This window comes from Gorilla gorilla, chromosome 5 (assembly GCF_029281585.2).
Source record: "Gorilla gorilla gorilla isolate KB3781 chromosome 5, NHGRI_mGorGor1-v2.1_pri, whole genome shotgun sequence".
Classification (NCBI taxonomy): Eukaryota; Metazoa; Chordata; class Mammalia; order Primates; family Hominidae; genus Gorilla; species Gorilla gorilla.
Genome location: NC_073229.2, coordinates 156,489,679 through 156,512,702, shown reverse-complemented (window position 1 = coordinate 156,512,702; position 23,024 = coordinate 156,489,679). Strand labels below are relative to the sequence as shown.

General features: G+C 35.7%; 1 protein-coding gene across 1 annotated transcript in view; it reads left to right on the top strand.

Annotated features, from left to right (window-relative positions):
• Window positions 1–15,462, top strand: part of MOXD1 (monooxygenase DBH like 1) — a 104,264-nt gene extending 88,802 nt beyond the window's left edge. The window contains exons 11-12 of the mRNA XM_019030208.4: window positions 13,563–13,731; window positions 14,201–15,462. Coding sequence (XP_018885753.1) covers window positions 13,563–13,731; window positions 14,201–14,365 — 334 coding nt within the window. The 3' untranslated portion in view covers window positions 14,366–15,462. The remainder of the gene's footprint in view (window positions 1–13,562; window positions 13,732–14,200) is intronic.
• The last annotated feature ends 7,562 nt before the right edge of the window (window positions 15,463–23,024 follow it).

Below are 23,024 nucleotides of genomic sequence, written 5' to 3'. Positions count from 1 at the left end.
GATCTCGAATGTTGACAAAATAGATCATAAAATCATCAAGTTGTTAGATTCACTGTATGTTTCAATTTTAGGTCATGAAAGATGGAGACGTTTATACTTTCATATTTTTCCCACTTCTGCTTTCTATACCACCAAGTATTTATTATTTATATTATAATTATTATATTTTCAAGATTTTTAATGTTTACACTTAATTATGAAACTATAATTCCCAGAATATTTAACATGACTTGATTAGATAAATCAATTCAATGATAACCCTAATCTTTATGATTTCTACATTAATGAGTTTTTAAATTTGAGTCATTAGGATTTTATCTTCAAGTTGTTTAATCATTAAGGGCTTCTGAGTGCCTTATGCCTCAAGTTCTTTCAATTTGGGAATTTCTACTCTTTTATTTGGATAGCAGTTTGGCTGGATATGATATTTTAGGGTCATATTTCTTTCCCTTGGGAGATCTCTCTGGACGAATGGAGGAATTTTTCCTTTACTTGTAGGATTCATAAGTTAAATTGAATACACTTTAGTGTTGAGCATCTGAATTAAGTTTTCCTGGAACACAAAGTGTTTTTATTTATTTATTTATTCTAAACAAACAAACAAAAAACGGGATACATGTGCAGAATGTGCAGTTTTGTTACATAGGTATACGAGTGCCATGGTGGTTTGCTGCACTTATTGGCCCATCTTCTATATTCCCTCCCCTCACCCCCCCATCCCCCAACAGGCCCTGGTGTGTGTTGCTCGCCTCTCTGTGTCCATGTGTTCTCATTGTTCAACTCCCACTTACGAGTGAGAGTATGTGGTGTTTGGTTTTCTGTTCCTGTGTCAGTTCACTGAGGACATTGGCTTCCATCTTCATCCATGTCCCTTCAAAGGACATGATCTCATTCCTTTTTGTGGCAGCATAGTATTCCATAGTGTATATGTACCACATTTTCTGTATCCAGTCTATTACTGATGGGCATTTGGGTTGGTTCCATGGCTTTGCTATTGTAAATAGTGCTGCAATAAACATACAAGTGCATGTGTCTTTATAGTAGAATGATTTATATTCTTTTGGGTATATACCAAGAATGGGATATTGCTGGGTCAAATGGTATTTCTGGTTCTAGATCCTTGAAGAATTGCCATACTGTCTTCCGTAGTGGTGGAAATAATTTACATTCCGACCAACAGTGTAAAAGCATTCCTATTTCTCCACAGACTCGCCAGCATCTGTTGTTTCCTGACTTTTTAATAATTGCCATTCTGACTGGAATGAGATGGTATCTCTTTGTGGTTTTGGTTTGCATTTCTCTGATGATCAGTGATGTTGAGTTTTTTCATATTTCTTGGCCACATAAATGTCTTCTTTTGAGAAGTGTCTGTTCATATCCTTTGCTGACTTTTTAATGGGATTGTTTTTTTCTTGTAAATTTGTTTAAGTTCCTTGTAAGTTCTGGATATTAGACCTTTGTTGGATGGGTAGATTGCAAAAATTTTCTCCCATTCTGTAGGTTGTCTCTTTGATCTGATGATAGTTTCTTTTGCTGTGCAGAAGTTCCTTAGTTTAATTAGATCCCATTTGTCAATTTTGGCATTTGTTGCAATTGCTTTTGGCGTTTTTGTCATGAAGTCTTTGCCCATGCCTATGTCCTGAATGGTATTGCCTAGGTTTTCTTCTAGGGTTTCTATGGTTTGCAGTTTTACACTAAGTCTTTAATCCATCTGAGTTAATTTTTGTATAAGGTGTAAGGTAAGGGTTCAGTTTTGGTTTTCAGCCTATGGCTAAGCAGTTTTCCCAGCACCATTTAGTGAATAGGAGATCCTTTCCCCATTGCTTGTTTTTGTCAAGTTTGTTAATGGTTGTAGATGTGTGGTGTTATTTCTGAGGTCTTTGTTCTGCTCCATGTCTGTTTTTGCACCAGTACCATGCTGTTTTAGTTACTGTAGCCTTGTAGTATAGTTTGAAGTCAGGTAGTGTGATGCCTCCAGCTTTGTTCTTTTTGCTTAGGATTGTCTTAGCTATACAGGGTCTTCTTTGATTCCATATGAAATTTAAAATAGTTGTTGCTAATTCTGTAAAGAATGTCAATGGTAGTTTGATGGAAATAGCGTTGAATCTATAAATTACGTTGGGCCATATGACCATTTTCATGATATTGATTCTACCTATCCATGAAAATGGAATGTTTTTCCATTTATTTTTGTACTCTTTTATTTCCTTGAGCAGTGGTTGATAGTTCTCCTTAAAGAGGTCCTTCACATCCCTTGTTAGCTGTATTCCTAGGTATTTTATTCTCTTTGTAGCAATTGTGAATGGAAGTTCATTCATGATTTGGCTCTCTGCTTGTCTATTGTTGGTGTAAAGGAATGCTTGTGATTTTTGCACATTGATTTTGTATCCTGAGACTTTGCTGAAGATGCTTATCAGTTTAAGAAGTCTTGGGGCTGAGATGATGGGGTTTTCTAAATATAAAAAAATTATGTCATCTGCAAACAGAGATAATTTGACTTCCTCTCTTCCTATTTAAATACTCTTTGTTTCTTTCTATTGCCTGATTGCCCTGGCCAAAATATCCAATACTATGTTGAACAGGAGTGGTGAGAGAGGGCATCCTTGTCTTGTACCAGTTTTCAAAGGGAATGCTTCCGGCTTTTGCCCATTCAATATGGTATTGGCTGTGGCATTGACATAAATAGCTCTTATTATTTTGAGATATTTCCATCAATACCTTGTTTATTGAGAGTTTTCAACATGAAGGGATGTTGAATTTTATCAAAGGCCTTTTGTGCGTCTATTGAGATAATCATGTGGTTTTTGACTTTGATTCTGTTTATGTGATGGATTATGTTTATTGATTTGCATGGGTTGAACCTGCCTTGTATCCCAGGGATGAAGCTGACTTGATTGTGGTGGATAAGTTTTTTGATGTGCTGCTGGATTTTGTTTGCCAGTATTTTATTGTGTATTTTCGCATCGATGTTCATAAGGAATATTGGCCTGAAGTTTTCTTTTTTTGTTGTGTCTCTTCCCGGTTTTGGTATCAAGATGATGCTGGCTTCATAAAATGAGTTAGGGAGGAGTCCCTCTTTTTCAATTATTTGGAATAGTTTCAAAAGGAATGGTAACAGTTCCTCTTTGTATTTCTGGTAGAATTCAGCTGTGAATCCATCTGTTCCTGGGCTTCTTTTTGTTGGTAGGCTATTAATTACTGCCTCAACTTCAGAACTTGTTATTGGTCTATTCAGGGATTCGACTTCTTCCTGGTTTAGTCTTGGGAAGGTGTATGTGACCAGGAACTTACCCATTTCTTCTAGATTTTGTAGTTTATTTGCATAGAGGTGTTTATATTCTCTGATGGTAGTTTGTATTTCTGTGGGGCCATTGGTGACATCCCCTTTGTCATTTTTTTATTGTGTCTATTTGATTCTTCTCTCTTTTCTTCTTTATTTTCTAGCTACTGATCTATCTATTTTGTTATTTTTTTTCAAAAAACCACTTCCTGGATTCATTGATTTTTTTGAGAGTTTTTCCTGTTTCTGTCTCCATCAATTCTTTTCTGATTTTAGTTATTTCTTGTCTTCTGCTAGCTTTTGGATTAGTTTTCTCTTGCCTCTCTATCTCTTTTAACTGTGATGTTAAGGTGTTGATTTGAGATCTTTCTAGCTTTCTGATGTGGGGATTTAGTGCTATAAATTTCCTTCTTGACACTGCTTTAGCTGTGTCCCAGAGATTCTGGTACGTTGTCTCTTTGTTCTCATTGGTTTCAAAGAACTTGATTTCTGTCTTAATTTCATTATTTACCCAGGAGTCATTCGGGACCAGGTTGTTCGATTTCCATTAATTGTATGGTTTTGAGTGAGTTTGTTAATCCTGAGTTCTAATTTGACTGCACTGTGGTCTGAGAGACTGTTTGTTTAATGACTTCAGTTCTTTTGCATTTGCCGAGAAGTGTTTTACTTCCAATTATGTGGTCGATTTTAGAATAAGTGCCATGTGGCACTGAGAAGAATGTATGTTTTGTTGATTTCAGGTAGACAGTTCGGTAGACGTCTACTAGGTCCACTTGATCCAGAGCTGATTTCAAGTCCTGAATATCCTTGTTAATTTTCTGTCTTGTTGTTCTGTCTAATACTGACAGTGGGGTGTTAAAGTCTCCCACTATTATTGTGTGGGAGTCTAAGTCTCTTTGTAGGTCTCTAAGAACTTGTTTTATGAATCTGGGTGCTCCTGTATTGAGTGCATATATATTTAGAATAGTTAGCTCTTCTTGTTGAATTTTTCCCCTTACCATTACGTAATGCCCTTCTTTGTCTTTTTTGATCTTTGTTGGTCTAAAGTCTATTTTGTCAGAGACTAGGATTGCAACCCCTGCTTTTTTTTTCTTTCAATTTGCTTGGTAAATTTTCTTCCATCCCTTTATTTTGAGCCTATATGTGTCTTTGCACGTGAGATGCGTCTCCTGAATATAGCACACTGATGGGTCTTGACTCTATCCAATTTGCCAATCTGTGTCTTTTAATTGGGGCCTTTAGCCCATTTACATTTAAGGTTAGTATTGTTATGTGTGAATTTGATAATTTGATCCTGTCATCATGCTGCTATTTGATGATTTCGCACACTAGTTGATGCAGTTTCTTCATAGTGTCATTGGTCTTTACAATTTGGTATGTTTTTGCAGTGGCTGGTACGAGTTTTTCCTTTCCATATTTAGTGCTTCTTTCAGGAGCTCTTCCAGGACAGGCCTGGTAGTATCAAAATCCCTCAGCATTTGCTTGTCTGAAAAGGATTTTATTTCTCCTTCACTTATAAAGCTTAGTTTTGCTGGATATAAAATTCTGGGCTGAAAATTCTTTTCTTTAAGAATGTTGAATATTGGCCCCCAATCTCTTCTGGCTTGTAGAATTTCTGCTGAGAGGTCCACTGTTAGTCTGATGGGCTTCCCTTTGTAGGTGACCTGGCCTTTCTCTCTGGCTGCCCTTAACAGTTTGTCCTCCATTTTGACCTTGGAGAATCTGATGATTATGTGTCTTGGGGTTGATCTTCTCTTGGAGTATCTTAATGGTATTCTCTGTATTTCCTGATTTGCATGTTGGCCTGTCCTTTAGGTTGGGGAAGTTCTCCTGGATAATATCCCGAAGCATGTTTTCCAGCTTGTTTCCATTTTCCCCATCTCCTTCTGGTACTCCAATGAGTCATAGGTTAGGTCTTTTTATGAAGTCCTATATTTCTTGGAGGCTTTGTTCATTTCTTTTCATTCTTTTTTCTCTAGTCTTGTCTGCATGCCTTATTTCAGCAAGGTGGCCTTCAAACTCTGATATCTTTTCTTCTGCTTGGTTGATTCGGCTGTTGATATTTGTGTATGCTTCATGAAATTCTCGTGCTGTATTTTTCAGCTTCATCAAGTCATTAATATTCCTCTCTAAACTGATTATTCTTGTTAGCAGTTCCTCAACCTTTTATGAAGTTTCTTAGCTTCTTTGCATTGGGTTAGAACATGCTTCTTTAGCCCAGCATAGTTTTTATTACCCATCTTCTGAAGCCTGCTTCTGTCAATTCATCCATCTGATCCTCCATCTAGTTCTGCACCCTTGATGGAGCGATGTTGCAATCATTTGGAGGAGAAGAGGCACTCTGACCTTTTGGATTTTCAGCATATTTTTATTGATTCTTTCTCATCTTCATGAGTTTGTCCAGTTTTGGTATTCAAGGCTGCTGACCCTTGGATGGGGATTTTGTGGGTGCTTTTTTGTTGTCATTGATGCTGTTGTTGTTGCTTCCTGCTTGTTTTTCTTTCAACAGTCAGGTCCCTCTTCTGTAGGGCTGCTGCAGTTTGCTGGGTTTTCACTTCAGGCCCTATTCATCTGATTATTTCCCACACCTGGAGATGACACTCCAGGAGGCTAGAGAACAGCAAAGATGAGTGCCTACTCCTTCTTCTGGGACCTCTGACCTCAAGGAGCACCAACCTGATGCTAGTAGGATTACTCCTGTACAACCCCTATTGAAGGGTCTCACCCATTTGGCTGGCATAGGGAACAGGACTCATTTTACAAAGCACTTTGTCCCTTGGTGGAGGGTGTGTGCCTTGTTGGGAGAAAACCCACTCATCTGGGCTGCCTGGATTCCTCAGAACTACCAGGAGGAAAGGCGAAGCCTGCTGGTCCACAGAGACTGCAGCCACCCCTCCCCTTAGGGGCTTAGGACTAGGGAGATCCAGCTTCTGTCCCTGAGCCTCTAGTTGGAGTCATTGGAGTTCCTCCAGGGAAGCCCCACCCAGTGAGGAAGGATGGGTCAGGGTCAAGCCTGAAGAGGCATTCTGGTGGAAGACTGCCACAGCCAGTGTGTTGGGCTGTGGGGGACAAGTCTCGTGACCAAGCCATCCAGCCTCTCTGGCTCCAGCAGGGGAAAAGCACAGTCTGGAGCTATAGAGATGGATGCTGCCCTTCCCTCGCCCAGGGAGCTTAGTACGTTAGGCAGTTGCGAGTCCCAGTGCTGGCTGCTGCTCCTCTCCCAAGCTCAAACAGCTTAGACAGCAGGCAGCTGTGGTGCTGGTCGACCCTGCCCTCGGGAGTTTGGTAGGCTTAAGCAGATTCCAGTTGAGAGACTGTTGGCTAAGTTTATGTTTACTCCATAGACTCTCAAAATGTTCTTAAAATAATATATTTTTCGTTCTTACCAGTGATGTGTAAGAACTCCTGTTACTCAATATTCTTGGCAGTATTTTGTATTTTCAGTATTTTGCATTTTATCCATTTTAATGTGTATCTAGTGATATTTTCTTATGGCTTTATTTTCCATTTTCCTTGTGACTAATGATACTGAGCCTCTTTCACATGTTTATTGGTTATTGTAAAGCAGGTTCGCTGTGCAGGTTGTCTGAGTCCAGTAAGAAAAATCATACTTATACACAACAAGTTACATTAAATCGGTTTATTGCTTACAGATAGGCAGCGAAAACAACAGAATCCTAGAATTTATTGTAAGCCAGTTTTCCAAGGCTCAGGAAATCTGCCTGGAATAGATGGATCCTCTACTGTACATGTCCCAGTTGCATGGCAGCTGAAAGACCTTGACAAGCAGCCCATTCTTGGTTTTATATCCCAGGGCAATGTGAGATTCAAGGCTAAAGCATTGAAGGACTCTCTCTTTCCAGGGGAGTCTCTTAGTTGGCTTGGCGTGGGATAACAAAATAGCTTAGACTGGGTAATTTATAAACTACAAAAAATTATTGCTTATTGTTGTGAAGATGGGGAAGTCCAAAATCAAGTCACCAGCAGTTTCAGTGTCTTCTGAGGGCTTGCTCTCCACTTCCAAGATGGCACCTTCTTGCTGTATTCTCACAGGTAGAAGGTACAATTGGAAGGTTCCCTCAAGTCTCTTTTGTAAGGGTACTAATTCCATTCATGAGCATGGAACCCTCTTGACCTAATCACCTCCTCAAGGCCCCACCTCTTAATACACTGCAGTGGAGATGAGATTTCAACATGAGTTTTGGAGGGACATGAACATTCAAACCCTACTGGGGGTACTGGAACAGAACCTGGGCTATTCCAGTCAGTCCCTTCCTATCTCAAGATTTTCTGTTTCCAGCACATTATATAGTTATTCTTGAGAACTACAAGCAAAAATGAGAATGGATTGGATTGGTCCAGGGCCACCCAGAGAATTGTCCTAAGGTTTTATATACATATATATATATATATATATATATACACACACACACACACACATATGTGTGTATATATGTGTATATATGTATGTGTATATATATATATGTATGTGTATATATATATATATGTACATGTGTATAAATAAATATGTGTGTGTGTGTGTGTGTGTGTATGTATACAGTCAGCCCTCTGCTTTCCCAGATGCAGAACATGGATTCTGCATCCATGGATTCAACCAACTTCAGATTAAAAATGTTTGAAAAAATTGCATCTATATTGAACATGCACAGAATATTTTTATTGTCATCATTCCTTAACAATACAGCATAATAACCATCTACATAGCATTTACATTGTATTAGGTATTATAAGTAACCTGGAGATAATTTAAAGTAGCTAGGAGCATGTGCATAGGTTATATATAACTACTACACCATTTTATATAAGTGTCTTGAACATCACAGATTTTGCTATCCTCAGTCCCCCATGGATACTAAGGGGCAACTGTGTATTTCTTTTTAATTATTTGTTAGAATTTTTGTTCATTGTTAATTGAATTACTTGTTTTCTTATTACTGAGTTGTAAGAATTCTTTATACTTTGGATGTAAGTTCTCTGTTGGATGCCTGTTTACAAACAATTTCTCCCAGTCTGTGGTTTGACTTTCATTTTATAAAAGCTGTATTTATTGAAGTTTGTTTCATCATTTTTTTGGTTTGTTTTGTGCTTTTCATATCCTGCTTAAAAAATCTTTGCCTACTCAAGGGAAGACTTTCTCTTGTTTTTCCCCCTGAAAAGTTCACAGTTTTAGCTTTTACATTTAGGTGGATCCATTTTGAACACATTTTTGTGTGTAGTGTAAGGTAAATCCAACGTTCTTTGTTTTTCATATAGATATCAAGTTGTGCAAGAACCATTTGATGAAAGAAAACTACCTTTTTACTATTGAATTACTTTGGAATATTTGCTGGAAAATCATTTGTCCATATATTGGTTCTTTCTGGATTTTCTATTCTGTTTCATTGCTCTATATGTTTAGCCTTACTCTAAAACCACATTTAATTATTATAGTTTTATAGGAAGTCTTAAATGTAGGTATCCAAAACTTTGTCATTTTTTCCCAAAATTATTTTGATAGTCTAGGTTTATTCTATTTTCATACATATATTTAAATCAACTTGTCAATTTCATTTTTAAAAAGGACCTGCTGGGATTTGATTGGGATTATACTGAATTTCTAGACAATTTGAGAGAATTGATACCTTAACAATATTGAGTCTTCTAATCTATGAACATGGTATGCCTTTTCACTTATTTACTGTTCTTTCATTTCTCTAAGCACTTTTTTGTGGTTTTCAATATAGAAGTTTTGCGCATGTTTTGTTAATAATATGTTTTTTTTAAGTTTTAGTTATCCTTGTCTGCTAATTCTTTAATCTCTGTCATTTCAAGATCTTGGAGTATTGACTGATTTTTTCTTCTAGTTTAGATTCACATTTACATACTTGTTGATGTGTTTAATAATTTTTTGACTAGACATAGACAACAGGACATTATGCACGTTGTGTTAATTAGTATTAGGTTGTTTTTATTTCTTTAAAGAACCTTGTTAGTGTGAGTCTAGAATAGATGTTTACTCTGCGTAGTCAACAGAGACATTCCACTCTGGCTAGTTTGAGCTCAAATGTCTGCTAGCTCTATACAGGCTCTGGGAATTGTTTAGGTCACAATCTTCTAGTTGTTCATTGCCCAGTCTTGTGGATTTTACCCTAAATATAGTTGGCTTATTGCTTAGTTACTGACTCAGATGATCCTTATACAAATTTTTCCTCTGCAATAGTCTACCTTGAATACGTAAGCTTCTTCAGACTCCCTTAACTCTGGTTTTCATCTCCTTAACTTATTGAGATCGTCATTTTCTGTTTTGAAATTCCCTTTCCTGCATTCTGGTCCAGAGAATGCTTCTAGGCAGAAAGCTGGAATGAACATAATATTCAAACACCTTATTTGTTTCCTTCCTTTTGGGGATCATAGTTCTGTGCTATTTTCCAATGTCCAAACCAGTTGTTTCATATGGTTTGTCGAATTTTGAGTTTTTTACAGGAAGTTAGTGTCAGTTACTCCAACATGGCCAAAAGTGGAAGTCTGTTAATGAATTTTTGTTCCTTTTGCTAGTTTTTGATCACATGTTTACTTGCTTGATGGATGGAGAGTCTGTAATATAGTTCATTTAGCTCTAAGTACATGGACTTTGTTTCTTGGTTAAATCTTCCATCTCTCTTCCTTCCTTCTCCTTCTCTACCCCAAGAAAGACACTAGCAATAAAACTTTTAAGACAGGAGTCCAGAGAGGCTCAGATAAGAAATGTAACCACAGATTATTTTTCTCCATCTGCTTTTCAATTTATATAGAGCAGAGGGACCAAGTATAAAAATCATTAAACTTTTAAAATTTCCATTGATCAGTTTGAATTTATAAGAATAAATAGCTTTATGTTCCACTTAAAAATTTAAAAAATTACTCTACCATGGTGTATTGCAGTCAACTTTGCTGTCTTCTTAGAAAAACATGTCTCAGAGTTTAGATGGAATTTACAAAGGAAAATTACCCATCAATATTAAAGCATAATAATAACACTGTTTTTTATTGACTACAGTAATATATATATATAAAATACCATTCGTTTACATGTATGTATGGAGAGACATTTACACACTGATGAGATATGCAGAAATGTAACTTTTTATTTCTGTAACATTCCCAATTATTTCCAACTAATCCCTAATCCCAGTAAAAGCAGAAATACTTGCTACTTTAAGGTTACCTGGTTTAAAGCTTAGTCTTTTTGAAAAAAAGTATTCAGGATAAATATTCACCTTTTCTGTCTGCTCTTTTCTCTAGGAGATAATTTGGAACTGTGTAGGACAGGCTAGAAAGGTTAGAGATGACAAGTAAGATGTTGATTAGTATAAAGTTATTATAGAACACGGGCCTAAACCAAGTTAGTGGGAGTGGAAAGGAGATGATAAATATGAGACAAACATGCCATCTCAGAAAGGTTGGTGACCACATCCCCAGGTCACCCAGCCTCAGTCATTCTGTCTCCAACATACGAGCCATTGGGCTTGGCCTTTCTACATATCTGTTCTAAAAGCTGACAAATGGGGTTACACCTCTTCTGTCACTTTATGTTGGACAATCTCAATAATAGGCAATTTAGTAAATTATTATAGCAGCAAAGCTTTTTAAGATTTCATCTGTGTATAATGATCACACTACTGACTCTTAACAGCGGGGCACCAGAGGCTTTAGGCCACCTAAGCACCATAGTAAAGCTGTCGTGCCACCTTGTGGTGTTTCAGATGGTTACAGACTGATGATTTTCCCCTAGCATTTATCTGGTTATAAAATTGATTTTCTCTTTTTCAAATTAGGCATTTTATCTTTTTGAAAAGTTAATTTTATTTTAAATAATTGACTTAAAATGATCTATAGCTGTAGCTTTTAGTGCTTTTAAAAGGACATTGTATGCAAATACAATAACTTCTTTCAAGTCAGGTTTTTGCTTGATACTAATTCTGGATTGTGTCTCTATAAAATTGTCACAATATGTTTAATTTTCAAATGCTATAGATTTTAGGCCATTGCTAGGTATGTTTATGTAATGCGATGCTGATTGCTCTTACTTCATGGGGCTTCATTTTAAGGTCTTTGTATAAAATAATGCATTTAAAACTCAACAAAGATATATATTGATTCTAATTAAAGGAAATTATGAAAAATGTAAAGATCTATATATATTACCTATTTTCCTCATTGTCTCACTTATTAGATATGGAAGAAATATTTCAAATTTAGACATAAAAAATTATCTTTATAACTCCAAGAAATTAATAAGGAACTTTTAATTTACTTAAAAAGATGATATTCAATGTGCCTGAGTGGGTTATGTATGTTAGAGAGAGAGAGAGAGAGAAATGACATAAATAAATTTTAAAAATATGAAGATTAATGTATATTCTTCAGCTGAGATTATTTGATAATTATAGAAATTACTGTAACATCTTGGGATGTTATGAGTGCCAAATACTTTCTAGTCACCATGATAATTTCCTGCAAGGTCCATGGATTAATGTAAAATTTTGTGACACGCCAGCACTTACACTTTTCTCTTTTTCAGGAATCGATAATATAAAACTTATATTTAATGAAAGACAACACCTGAAAGCTATCTTTTCAAGCAAGTTTTGTCATTCACTTTTTCACTTCACTTTTTCTGTCACTTTTTCTGTCTGCTCATGTCATTCTTGTGATTTCTTTTTCCTTTCTTGAATATTTGGCATGTGATTTTTGGAGTGGCAGGTGAAGGCAGAGTGTATTCTATATAGGGTATTTTTTTTCTCAGTACATTTTTAAAATTTCAACTTTTATTTTAGGTTCAAGGGATGCATGTTTAGGTTTGTTACAATGGTATATTGTGTGAAACTGAGGTTTAGCGTATGAATGATTCCATCACCCAGGTAGTGAGCCAGGCACCCAACAGGTAGTTTTTTCATTCTTGTCTCCCTCTCTCCCTCTCTCTCTAGTAGTTCCCAGTGTCTGTTTTTCCCATATTTATGTCTATGTGTATTCAATGATTAGATCCCACTTATATGTGAGAACACGCGGTTTTTGGTTTTCTGTTCCCGTGTAATTCACTTAGGATGATGGCCTCCAGATGCACCCATGCTGCTGCAAAGGACATGATTTCTTTCTTTTTTTTGTGGCTACATAGTATTCCATGGTGTATATGTACCACATTTTCTTTATCTAGTCCACCTTTGATGGACATCTTGGTTGATTCCATGTTTTTGCTATTGTGAATAGTGCTATGATGAACATACAAATGCATGTGGTCTTTTTGGTAGAACTATTTATTTTCCTTTGGGTATATAGCTATTAATAGGATTACTGGGTTGAATGGTAGTTCTGTTCTAAGTTCTTTGAGAAATCTACAAACTGCTTCCACAGTTGGCTGAACTAATTTACATCCCCACCAACAATGTATAAGCATTGTCTTTTCTCTGCAACCTTGCCAATATCAGTTGTTTTTTTTTTTTTTTTTGCATTTTAATAATAGCCCTTCTGACTGGTGAGATGGTATCTCACTCTGGTTTTTATTTGCATTTTTCTGATGATTATTAGTGATGTGGAGCATTTTTTCATGTTTTTTGGCCTTATGTATGTCTTCTTTTGAGAAATGAGTAAAATTTTTGAAGCATTGATCAAATCACATTTTTTGTTGTATTTGTCTTCTCACTTAGCTAAGCCAAAACAGATCAGCCAGCAGGGGTCAGGCTTTTATAGTGCATGGGTTTGAACTTTCCATCTCTCACAGTATCTTTTAGGAACCTGCAGGTTTCTTGATTACACCATTAGCATTGTACTTTTCAGAAATGAATGCTTACCAGTTAATTTTTTAACTAGAACCAAACCAAATTAATGTAGAATTGTGAGACTCTGTAGAAGCTTTCTGAGACAAAATTATTTGTTTAAATTTTGACCGGGCATGGTGGCTCACACCTGTAATCCCAGCACTTTGAGTGGTGGAGGTGGGAGGGTTGCTTGCGCTTGGGAGTTCCAGACCAACCTGGGCAACATAGCGAGACCCCATCTCTATTAAAAAATATAAAATTAAAAATAAAATTAATGCCAATCTGCTACTAAAAAAATATCATTCTTTAAAAATCTTTTATTTGGTATTTCTTCTAGTAATCACTGATGAGCTCATCAACGTTTTGCATTAGGTTATCTATGTGTATGAAAATGAATAAGTGTGATATCTATTTTAGGATGCTGAAAAGTAAAGGAAACATGTAATGCATTTGTTCTGAATATGACTAACTGTGTCTTTTAAATTCAGGACCTGGCCTTTCATTATCAAAAGTCCCAAGCAATATAAAAACCTTTCTTTCATGGATGCTATGAATAAGTTTAAATGGACTAAAAAGGAAGGTCTCTCCTTCAACAAGCTGGTCCTCAGCCTGCCAGTGAATGTGAGATGTTCCAAGACAGACAATGCTGAGTGGTCGGTAAGCTCTTTTTAACCTCTGACAACCCAGATGACACATTTTATCTGAATCTATTACAGGAAAACCTAAGGAGAAGACAAATATCCATAAATCCAGGGGTCCAGTTGCCTTCTAATGTCTGATAATTTTTGTTCAATGATGACTTGGATTGACTGAAAACTCCTCATTCTACCCCCTTTCAAGAGAAAAATTAGTTCTAAAACTAACGTTGGGATAGAGCAGGAACAGGCCGGAATGAGTGCTGCAAAAAGCAATAGAGCCTGCTTTGTATTCTTTTCCAAAGGAGTGCCTGGCCCTCTTTTCTGTTTCCTCCTTAACCCTAGGTTTCTGACTCCCCCAGTGTGTGACTTCTTTGGTAACCACTCCTGCCCCCTTTATCCCCTGCAGAAGTGTGGGCAGCTGAGCGGCTTGGTCACTGTGCTGCCTTAAATCAGATGTTCATTTGCATTGTTTGTGCTTCCGTTTTCAGATTCAAGGAATGACAGCATTACCTCCAGATATAGAAAGACCCTATAAAGCAGAACCTTTGGTGTGTGGCACGTCTTCTTCCTCTTCCCTGCACAGAGATTTCTCCATCAACTTGCTTGTGTGCCTTCTGCTACTCAGCTGCATGCTGAGCACGAAGAGCTTGTGATCAAAATTCTGTTGGACTTGACAATGTTTTCTATGATCTGAACCTGTCATTTGAAGTACAGGTTAAAGACTGTGTCCACTTTGGGCATGAAGAGTGTGGAGACTTTTCTTCCCCATTTTCCCTCCCTCCTTTTTCCTTTCCATGTTACATGAGAGACATCAATCAGGTTCTCTTCTCTTTCTTAGAAATATATGATGTTATATATACATGGTCAATAAAATAAAACTGGCCTAACTTAAGATAACCATTTTAAAAAATTGGGCTGTCATGTGGGAATAAAAGAATTCTTTCTTTCCTACTACATTCTGTTTTATTTAAATACTCATTGTTGCTATTTCACTTTTTGACTTGACTTTTATATTTCTTTAAAAAATTCCTTCCTTTTAAAAAACATAAAAGGGACTACTGTTATTCCAGTTTTGTTCTTCTTTGTTGTTCTTCTAGTGTGACTTTTCAAGTGTAACAGCCATTCTTCCTGACTTTAATATTGTCCAGTTCTGGTCTTTTCTGTGAATTACCACTGGGCCCTTTACCTCAATGCTTTTTGTTGATGCCCACTCTGGTTCCCTTGTTTATCTGAGTCTGTTGGTACCCCAAATGACCCCACACCCATCTTAAAGTCCTTTTTTTCACCTTCCCTGTTTAGTACTGGCCAGATGAGTTTTTTCTAGAGCCCTGTCACTATCTGAAAAGAAAGAGGCTATGGGAAACATAGAAATGGTATGTATTAATAACTGATCATAGGCTGAGGAGAAAAAATGTAGCTGGCTGCAAACCCAGTGCTGTGAGGTGACGTACATGAGGTTCCAGATCAAAGACAGACCGTGTGAGCCAGTCCAGGAGGGTGTAAGTTCTGAATGGTTCCTTGCTGACTTTGGGTGACACATGTACCACATACTGGCTCAGTTTAAGTCATGGTTCTATTGTAGATTTATTTTTATATTAGTTAATAAATGACTTTAAATTGTCACCAATTGAAAATCTTGTCACTCTTTTGGTTTTCTTTATATAGCTCAGCCAAATCTTGTTTTATGTCCTGTCCTCATCTCTTAAGCTAAATCTGTTTGGATCATATTAATAAACTAAATGAAATTACACTTTTGTGTGGTATTTTATACATTGTTTAAGAAAAGTGAGTGATTCAGTACTAGTATTGACAGTAAAAGTCAATTCAGAATGTTGCATTTTCCATTCCGTTTTGAAGCCCTTTTTGCCTCACAATGTCTTCAACACAAACCACATTGCCTTTTAAATAAGTATGTTTCGGAGTATTTCCTTCTTGATTCTTCGAACTTGTACATTTGATGAAATGTTTTTAATATTTTTGAGGCATATTTTTGAGTTTACTTTCTTTTTATTTTATAAGTGCTATTTCACATTCTATGATTTTCCATTCAAATATTTATATGAGAAATATAATTCCAAATGCTCCCTATTTGAAATTTTATGTTGATTTTTACTTCAGAATTTCTGAATTTCCTCCTGAGATTCTGTAATATTATATTTGTTCTTGGTAAGGAAGGTGAACATACCAGCTAGACGAGGGTAAACAGCTTTGGAAGCTTAATTTATGGAGCCAGGCCAGGGAGTCTCTTCCATTGATGTTACTAAGAAGAAAGTTGACATTATTCTTCTGGAAATTCTCATGAATATATGTGATTTCAAGGAATAGACTCGAATTGGGATAGGTTATCTGTTGTAAGTTCTATAGAATTCTGATTGTATTCTAAGTTATTTGGTCTTATGTTGAGCACACCTTCCTGAACAGCCGGGCTTTTTATTACTCCTTTTTCAGAGAGGCTTTTAATTGCTTTCCTGGATTAAGTAGCATCACCTGACACCTAGGCTGTCAGGCACAAGTCCCCGAGACTTTGGGGAGAATGGGGTCTCTATGTATGATGGTCTCTGGTTGGATCCTTAGGTTCAGAGAGTGTGGAGAAGACATACCTGGTGAAACCAACATTCATCAGTGCCATGTAAAATTGAGGGTATCCTGGGTGATCATTTCTTTTTTCTGAAGGGGGCTCAGGCAGAATCAAAGGAGTCCTAGCAGTGATAAGAGTGATGTAGTCAATAGAGGTAGACATATTAAGAGCTTCAGACTTTGTCCTAATGGCTCCAGAGGCCAATGATGGGTGGCAAACAAAAGGACATTTGGAAGCAGTATGTAAAGGCTATTGCTCAGCCAAACTCATTATTGGGTGTAAAAGTCATTTCAATTTTTAATATAAGTATTGGTGATTTAACAACTTTGAAATTAAAACTTTTTTATATCCCTAAGTATTTTCTTACATCTAGGTCATAATAAGTGGAATTACAGAAATAATCATTGCGTATTTCAAGAATTTTGATGAAATATTGTCAGATATCTTTAACTTTTTCTCAAATGGTTTGGAAAAATTATCTATCTATCTATCTATCATCTATCTATCTATGTGGTATCTGGCTATGTATCTACAGAGAGAGACATGTAAAATGATAATAATGGGTGAGTCTGGTTGGAGAACATAAGATTTCTTTGTACTATTGTTGCAATTTTTTAAGTTTGAAATTATTTCAGAATAAAAAGCTAGAAATGCAAAACACATCATGAAGAATCCAGCTACAGCACAGTGATCCAGGTAGGTTTTCTTCCCTTTGCAGTATTCCTACATTTTGAGGTGGTAAAGAGAGAAACTAGATGGTGCTTACTCCTCAGATACCCCTGAGAGAGGGCAGAGATGACTGCAAGTTTGTCAGTTCTGACTAAAGATAGGATGTGCTTCCAGTTTGGAAGGAAAAAAAAAGAAAAAAGGAACCACAAAACAAAAAACAGAGGGCTTGAGGGACCCAGGGAGTGAGGAAAAATCCCAAAAACTTAAAAAAAAAAAAAAAAGGAAGAGGTCTTGCAGGCCGGAAATCATTTAAAAATAATAATTTATTTTGCTCTCCCCCGATTATAAACCTTATGTGTAATGCCCATTTGCTAAAGAAAACTTAGAAAAGTATGATAATTTTTTAAATAATAAAATCTGTTAATCCTATTGACCAAAGAATAAATAAAACCTGTTAATAAATAAAATCTGTTAATTCTATTTCCCACTTCTAACTTTTACATTGCATACGCTTCTAGTATATGTCTGCAAAGGTGTATATCTGTGTGTATTCATATATAGGTGGAGATACAGATGTTAGGTAACACTAGCTTCTGAAACAAATTCCAAAATATCAATACTTTAACACAATGAAGTTTATTTTGCATCAATTAATTGCTCAATGTGTGTTCATCTGGTCATTGGCTTTCCTTCTTTTGGTGATTCCGGGACCCAGGAGCCTGTGGCCTTATCATTCCTAGGGCTCAGGGTCATTTGCATTCCGCCTGCTAATGGAGAAGGACCTGACCTAGAAGGGGCAGAAATCACTTCCACTTTCACCACGTTGGTTAAAATAAGTCACATGGCCTCATTGAAATGCAAGAGGGGCTAAGAATGTCATCTATCTTTGGGTACCTGGAGAATGACAACACTACAGAAAGGAAGACATCTCTGCTGCAATATATGTTTTTAGTAAAATTGACTTTCATCTACTCAAATGATTCCAAGATTTTTGAGTTTTAAAAACAATGATCAAACCAACATAGGGTTGTCAACTTATGTTTGGCAAAATAGGATACTAAACAGAATGGTTACTATTTATTTAATAAATTAACAAATTGTATTGAGCCTATGTTGAGCCATGCTCTGTACTACAGCGTTGGCCTTACAATTGTGATGAAGCCCATAGCTGAGTACATTAAACCTCTTATCACCAACATTTCATTTTACAAATTGGAAGCATTCAAAATAAATATCAGTTCTTCAAATTGAATAAATTTAGCTTTACAGAAAGCTTACATCATCATCATGGACCATCCTTTCTCCATAGATTATTTGGACTATGAACATAGTTTATATCATTTTGATCATAATAGCCCTACAAGATTTTAATTGACAGTTGTATCTAAATCCAACATAGTCAGACTGGTACTTTATGAGTAGAAAATGGTCAGTTGAACAGGCTCATGGCATCATCCATTACTGCCCAGGCCGGAGCTGTGATCCATGGAAACTTCGAAGAGTCATGGAACATTGTTACAACTTAAAACAGGCTTATTGCATAACGTCTCTGTCTTAAATATAATAATGTGCATTTGAAAGTCCAAGAAGAGTTATATAGTATGAAACATTTCTCAAACTCATTTCACCAAACCCCTGTTGTGGTGGAGCAATGTTCCCAAAGGAACAAACTCTGGGGCACACAACTTTCTGAGCAGAGCATGTCCAGGTTTCTTTAACAGGTTCTTGGAAACTTCCAAACTGTTCATGGGCAACTGTAAAACAGTCCAACAGACATAAGCCTTTCACTTGGGTTCATGGTCTATTCCTTATTTGCCGTGTTATTTTGCCAATAAACAAACACACCCTCATTTTTTTTTTTTTTTTGAGAGAGAGAAATCCCCCCACCACAGCCGCCTGAGTAGCTGGGACCACATGTGCGCAACACCATGTTTGGCTATTTTTATTTTTTTCTGTTTTTGGTAAAGACAGGGTCTCACCATGTTGCCCAGGCTCGTCTCAAACTCCTGAGCTCAAGCAATCTATCCTCTTTGGCCTCCCAAAGTGCTGGGATTATAGGCTTGAGCCATTGTGCCCAGCCCTCTGTTTTTTATTAATCTAGAGTGGTACAACTTACAGAAAAAATGAAAAACAATTTACCATTTTCTCAGGGAATATGCTAAAATGAATTATTTGACATCAATAAGGTATTTCAGAAATGTTGACAAGGCTGCATATCTTTGAAACATTTCAGACTTATAGATAGAGACTACCTTAATTTCCTAAGTAATTTTATTCCTTAAGAGAATGCTAAATTTCAAAATCCTGCCTTATTTCCCAACAATGAAAGCAGAAAAATTAAAAAACAAAATTCATCAGATGAGTTATAAGTGACTCTCTTTGACCAGTCACAGCTTTTGCCCTTTCTAAAGGTTTTCCATCACAAAGAGCAAAATATTTCCAGTGACTTTTTTGGTCATCATGATGTTGCTAAATTGCTTTACCATAAGGAAAATCTTACGTTAAAAAGGCAACTTTTAATGAAAGTTGTTTTATAGAGTTCCCTTCATTGTCCTTTGATTAACAATAGCATGAGGACTCTGTGGCCTCAATCTAAGGTTTATTTAATAAAGACATTTCTTTTCCAACTTCTTTAATATTTGTTGTGGAATTGATATAATGTGAAAAAAGGAATTTGGGGGGAATAATATACAAATGTAGAATGAAAGCCTGAATTACCCAAGTTTCCCTCTTATTTTTTACTAATCCATTAAATATTACTAATCAAAATAATGCCATACATTTTTATAATGTTTTGGAATTTGCAAAGTGTTTTCACAATATTCTCATTAATGCTTAAAACTGCTTTTACAAGTGAATAGTTATATTCAGAAAAGGTAAGTAGACAGCATGTTGTACTGTGGTAATTATGGGAGACCTAATTTCCAATTGCTTTACTTTAAACTATGTGGACATAAACTATATCCAAAATGACTTAGTAAATTTCTCTTTTTCCATCAGTAAAGTAGTGATAATAATTTCTAATCTTAAGAAGTTGCTTGTGGATTAAATATGGTAATAAAGATACAGCATCTGACACATTGAGCTCACTCAATATCAGTTTTCTTCTTTCCTTTGCAAGACCCCATGTTTAGGATGCACAATTCCTGGCAACAGAGGCAGGTTTCCTATTTTATTTTCTATACCATTTTCCAGATATAATCAATTGAAATTTGGTTTTAACTGAATCAGTTTTTCAAAGTGAATGACACTTAATCAAATGAATATTAGGTCTGAGTGAATTTGGCAATCACTCTCAAAAAGAAAAAAAAATCAATGACTGGCTACTTGTCATTTCTCATGTTTGTCAAAAGGAAAGACGTTATTCTTTGCTCTTTTTCCTCCTGGAAATAATCTGCTGTCATGAAACTAATAAAGTTAAAATGAACCAATTTACCTTTCTCTTTTTTTTATGATTTGCAAAAATGGAGTTCTAGTTTTTTATGAGGAAAGCTTTACAATTTTGGCCTATTTTTCCTTGCTTCATGAGACTTTTCCTTCCACATTTGGTTCATGTATCTTCACCTCACTTTGACTATTTCATAAGTTGTCTTCTCTTCTTAGAATATATTTAAAAGACAGACTTTTTGAAATAAATCTATCAAATAAAACTATATTACTATTAACTGAAAATAACGAATAATATGGGAAATAAAGGGAAGAGGGGGATTTTGTGTATTAAACAAAGGATGTGTTTCTCCCCTAAAGCCATTAGATGGCTTACTGCATATCTGGTATAAATCCTGCCAACGTTGGCTTGGAGGTATTAGACTTCTCAAAGAACCTGCCCCGGCCCTTCCCAGCCTACATACTTATTTCCCTATTGCCTTTATTTTCTTGCTAATTCTAAATTCAAATTACCTTAAGCTTCTTAAAGATTTTTAAATCTCCCATTTTTAAGGTTAATACAGATTTCCTGATGTCTGCTCTTTGCTTAAGTGACATGTGGTTGTACAGATGGGTTCTGCAGGAAGTCCATATGCAGCCTTTAAATAATTTTAAAATAATTCTTATTGAGGGTTGAGCTCTAAGATCAACCTTAAGTCTCCTAACCTTTTACCGTAATGATTCAGAGTCTCTTTTGAAATTTTCCAAATTGTTAGTTTGTTGTAGCTTGCATTTTATACTTCACCTTCTGTTTTGAGATTACTGTATTTAAATCTTTAACTTCTTGTTCTTTTATCTTCAATTTTTTGTCTTTAAATTTAATTTCCAGCCTTAATTCTAATCTAATCAGTTTAAGCATTTTTTTGCTAATCTTTTAATTGTTTAGCCCATTAGTGATTTTAAGAAGATATACTTCTTTATTTTAATAACAGCTTGAGGAAGTGCCTAAGCCAATTGTGAGCAGTGGTAAGAATGCACTTTGTAGACAGAAAAAGTGAAGGATTTTTTTTCCCTTAGAACTCTCTGCATTTACATCACTGGCTCCCTGTAAAGAATTTCCCAGGCCAAATGAGGATTCTACAATGAACTTGCCTAGTCATTTGCTAATCTTGCTAGAGTTAGAAGCATCGTCATTCAGATGGGATACTGGAATTGCAAGAATGGAATTGCTTTCCATAGACCATTTAGTCCTCATATGAAGAACCGTGTTCTTTAATACTCCATTATCTCCAAATGACAAAACCATAGGGTTTGGAGTAAACTATGACAATTTCCATTCCCTAGTCAGGAGCTGTCTTTGTGCAGTGCACTTGGAGAAATGAGCCATGTGGTGTACTAAGCCTTCTCTGCAAGTTGCCAGCTTTCTTCTCTTATTTGGTGATTGCTAATTAGATAGAGAACTTTTCCCTTTCCTTCTTTTAAAATCTTCCTTTTTTGTGTGCTTAACAGAGATTTCCTATAGTCTGTTCTTTGCTTAATTGACATGTGGTTGTACATATGGGTTCTGCAGGAAGTCCATATGCAGCTTTTAAATAATTTTAATTTGTCATCAATCATTCACCCTTGAACCAGTCTGCCGCATACTTGAAATACACGAGTGAACAAGAAAGCTAATGATGAAATCTAGTGAAGAAAACAGAGACTGTAGTTACAAATTTTTTTAAAGTCTCTTATTTCTGAGTCCTCTTTACTTAGCTGACATGGCATCAGTTCTGATGGCCATAGGGCATAATTTCTTTTCACATATAGTATACATATTTACTTTTCATAATCTTTGACATATATGTTGTGTTCAATTAAGTATTGTATTTGCCCTCAATGTTAGTGGTATTTTTAGAACTATCCTATTTTCTATTTTATAGAAAGTATAGAAAAGATATAAATTTTTCTATATTTAGAAATATTAGTTATTTTAAGAAGATATACTCTTTAATAACAACTTGAGAAGTGCTTAAGCTGATTGTTAGCAGTGGAGAGAAGGCACTTTGTAGAAAAAAAAGGGAAGAATTAAAAAAAATTTGTTTAAGTGGAAGAATTCTTCTAAATATAGAAGAATTTATTAACATCCAATAGTTTAAAAGAACTTTCTTTAAGTAAGATATATTTGCATCTCCAATAAGAATATTATTTTATGTTATTTGGATTGATTCAACTCCACCTAATTTATAAATTATTCTTCTGAGCACTCTGCCTGCAGGAGTGAAAGGGAAAGGTGGGATCAGTGAGCATAGGGTCTTTAAAGAAGGAGAATCTTGGTTCTGTACTGTAGCTAATTTTGCATATCTACAGGAAAACACTTGGAATTGTTATACAATGCTTAGTCTCCAGGTAATAGTACCTTTGGTACTTACTCTTATGTGAAGAACTGACATTAAATTTGTCTTACTTCAATACAATGAATAAAGGATTGATTTAAAGTTGATCCAAGTACAATGAAGAAGCTAGAATAGAATGTTAATTAAAAAATCATCTTAAAATCGTTATTTAAAAATGTATGTGTATTAGACTATCTAATGTGATTTAACTGAAAAGCTTTCACATTTCTCTTTGTAACCCCTGTAAAGTTTTCAGCACAGTCAATTGCATATAGTGATTTTATTATAAATATTGGTTGAATTGCTATGAAATCGTGTAGTTTT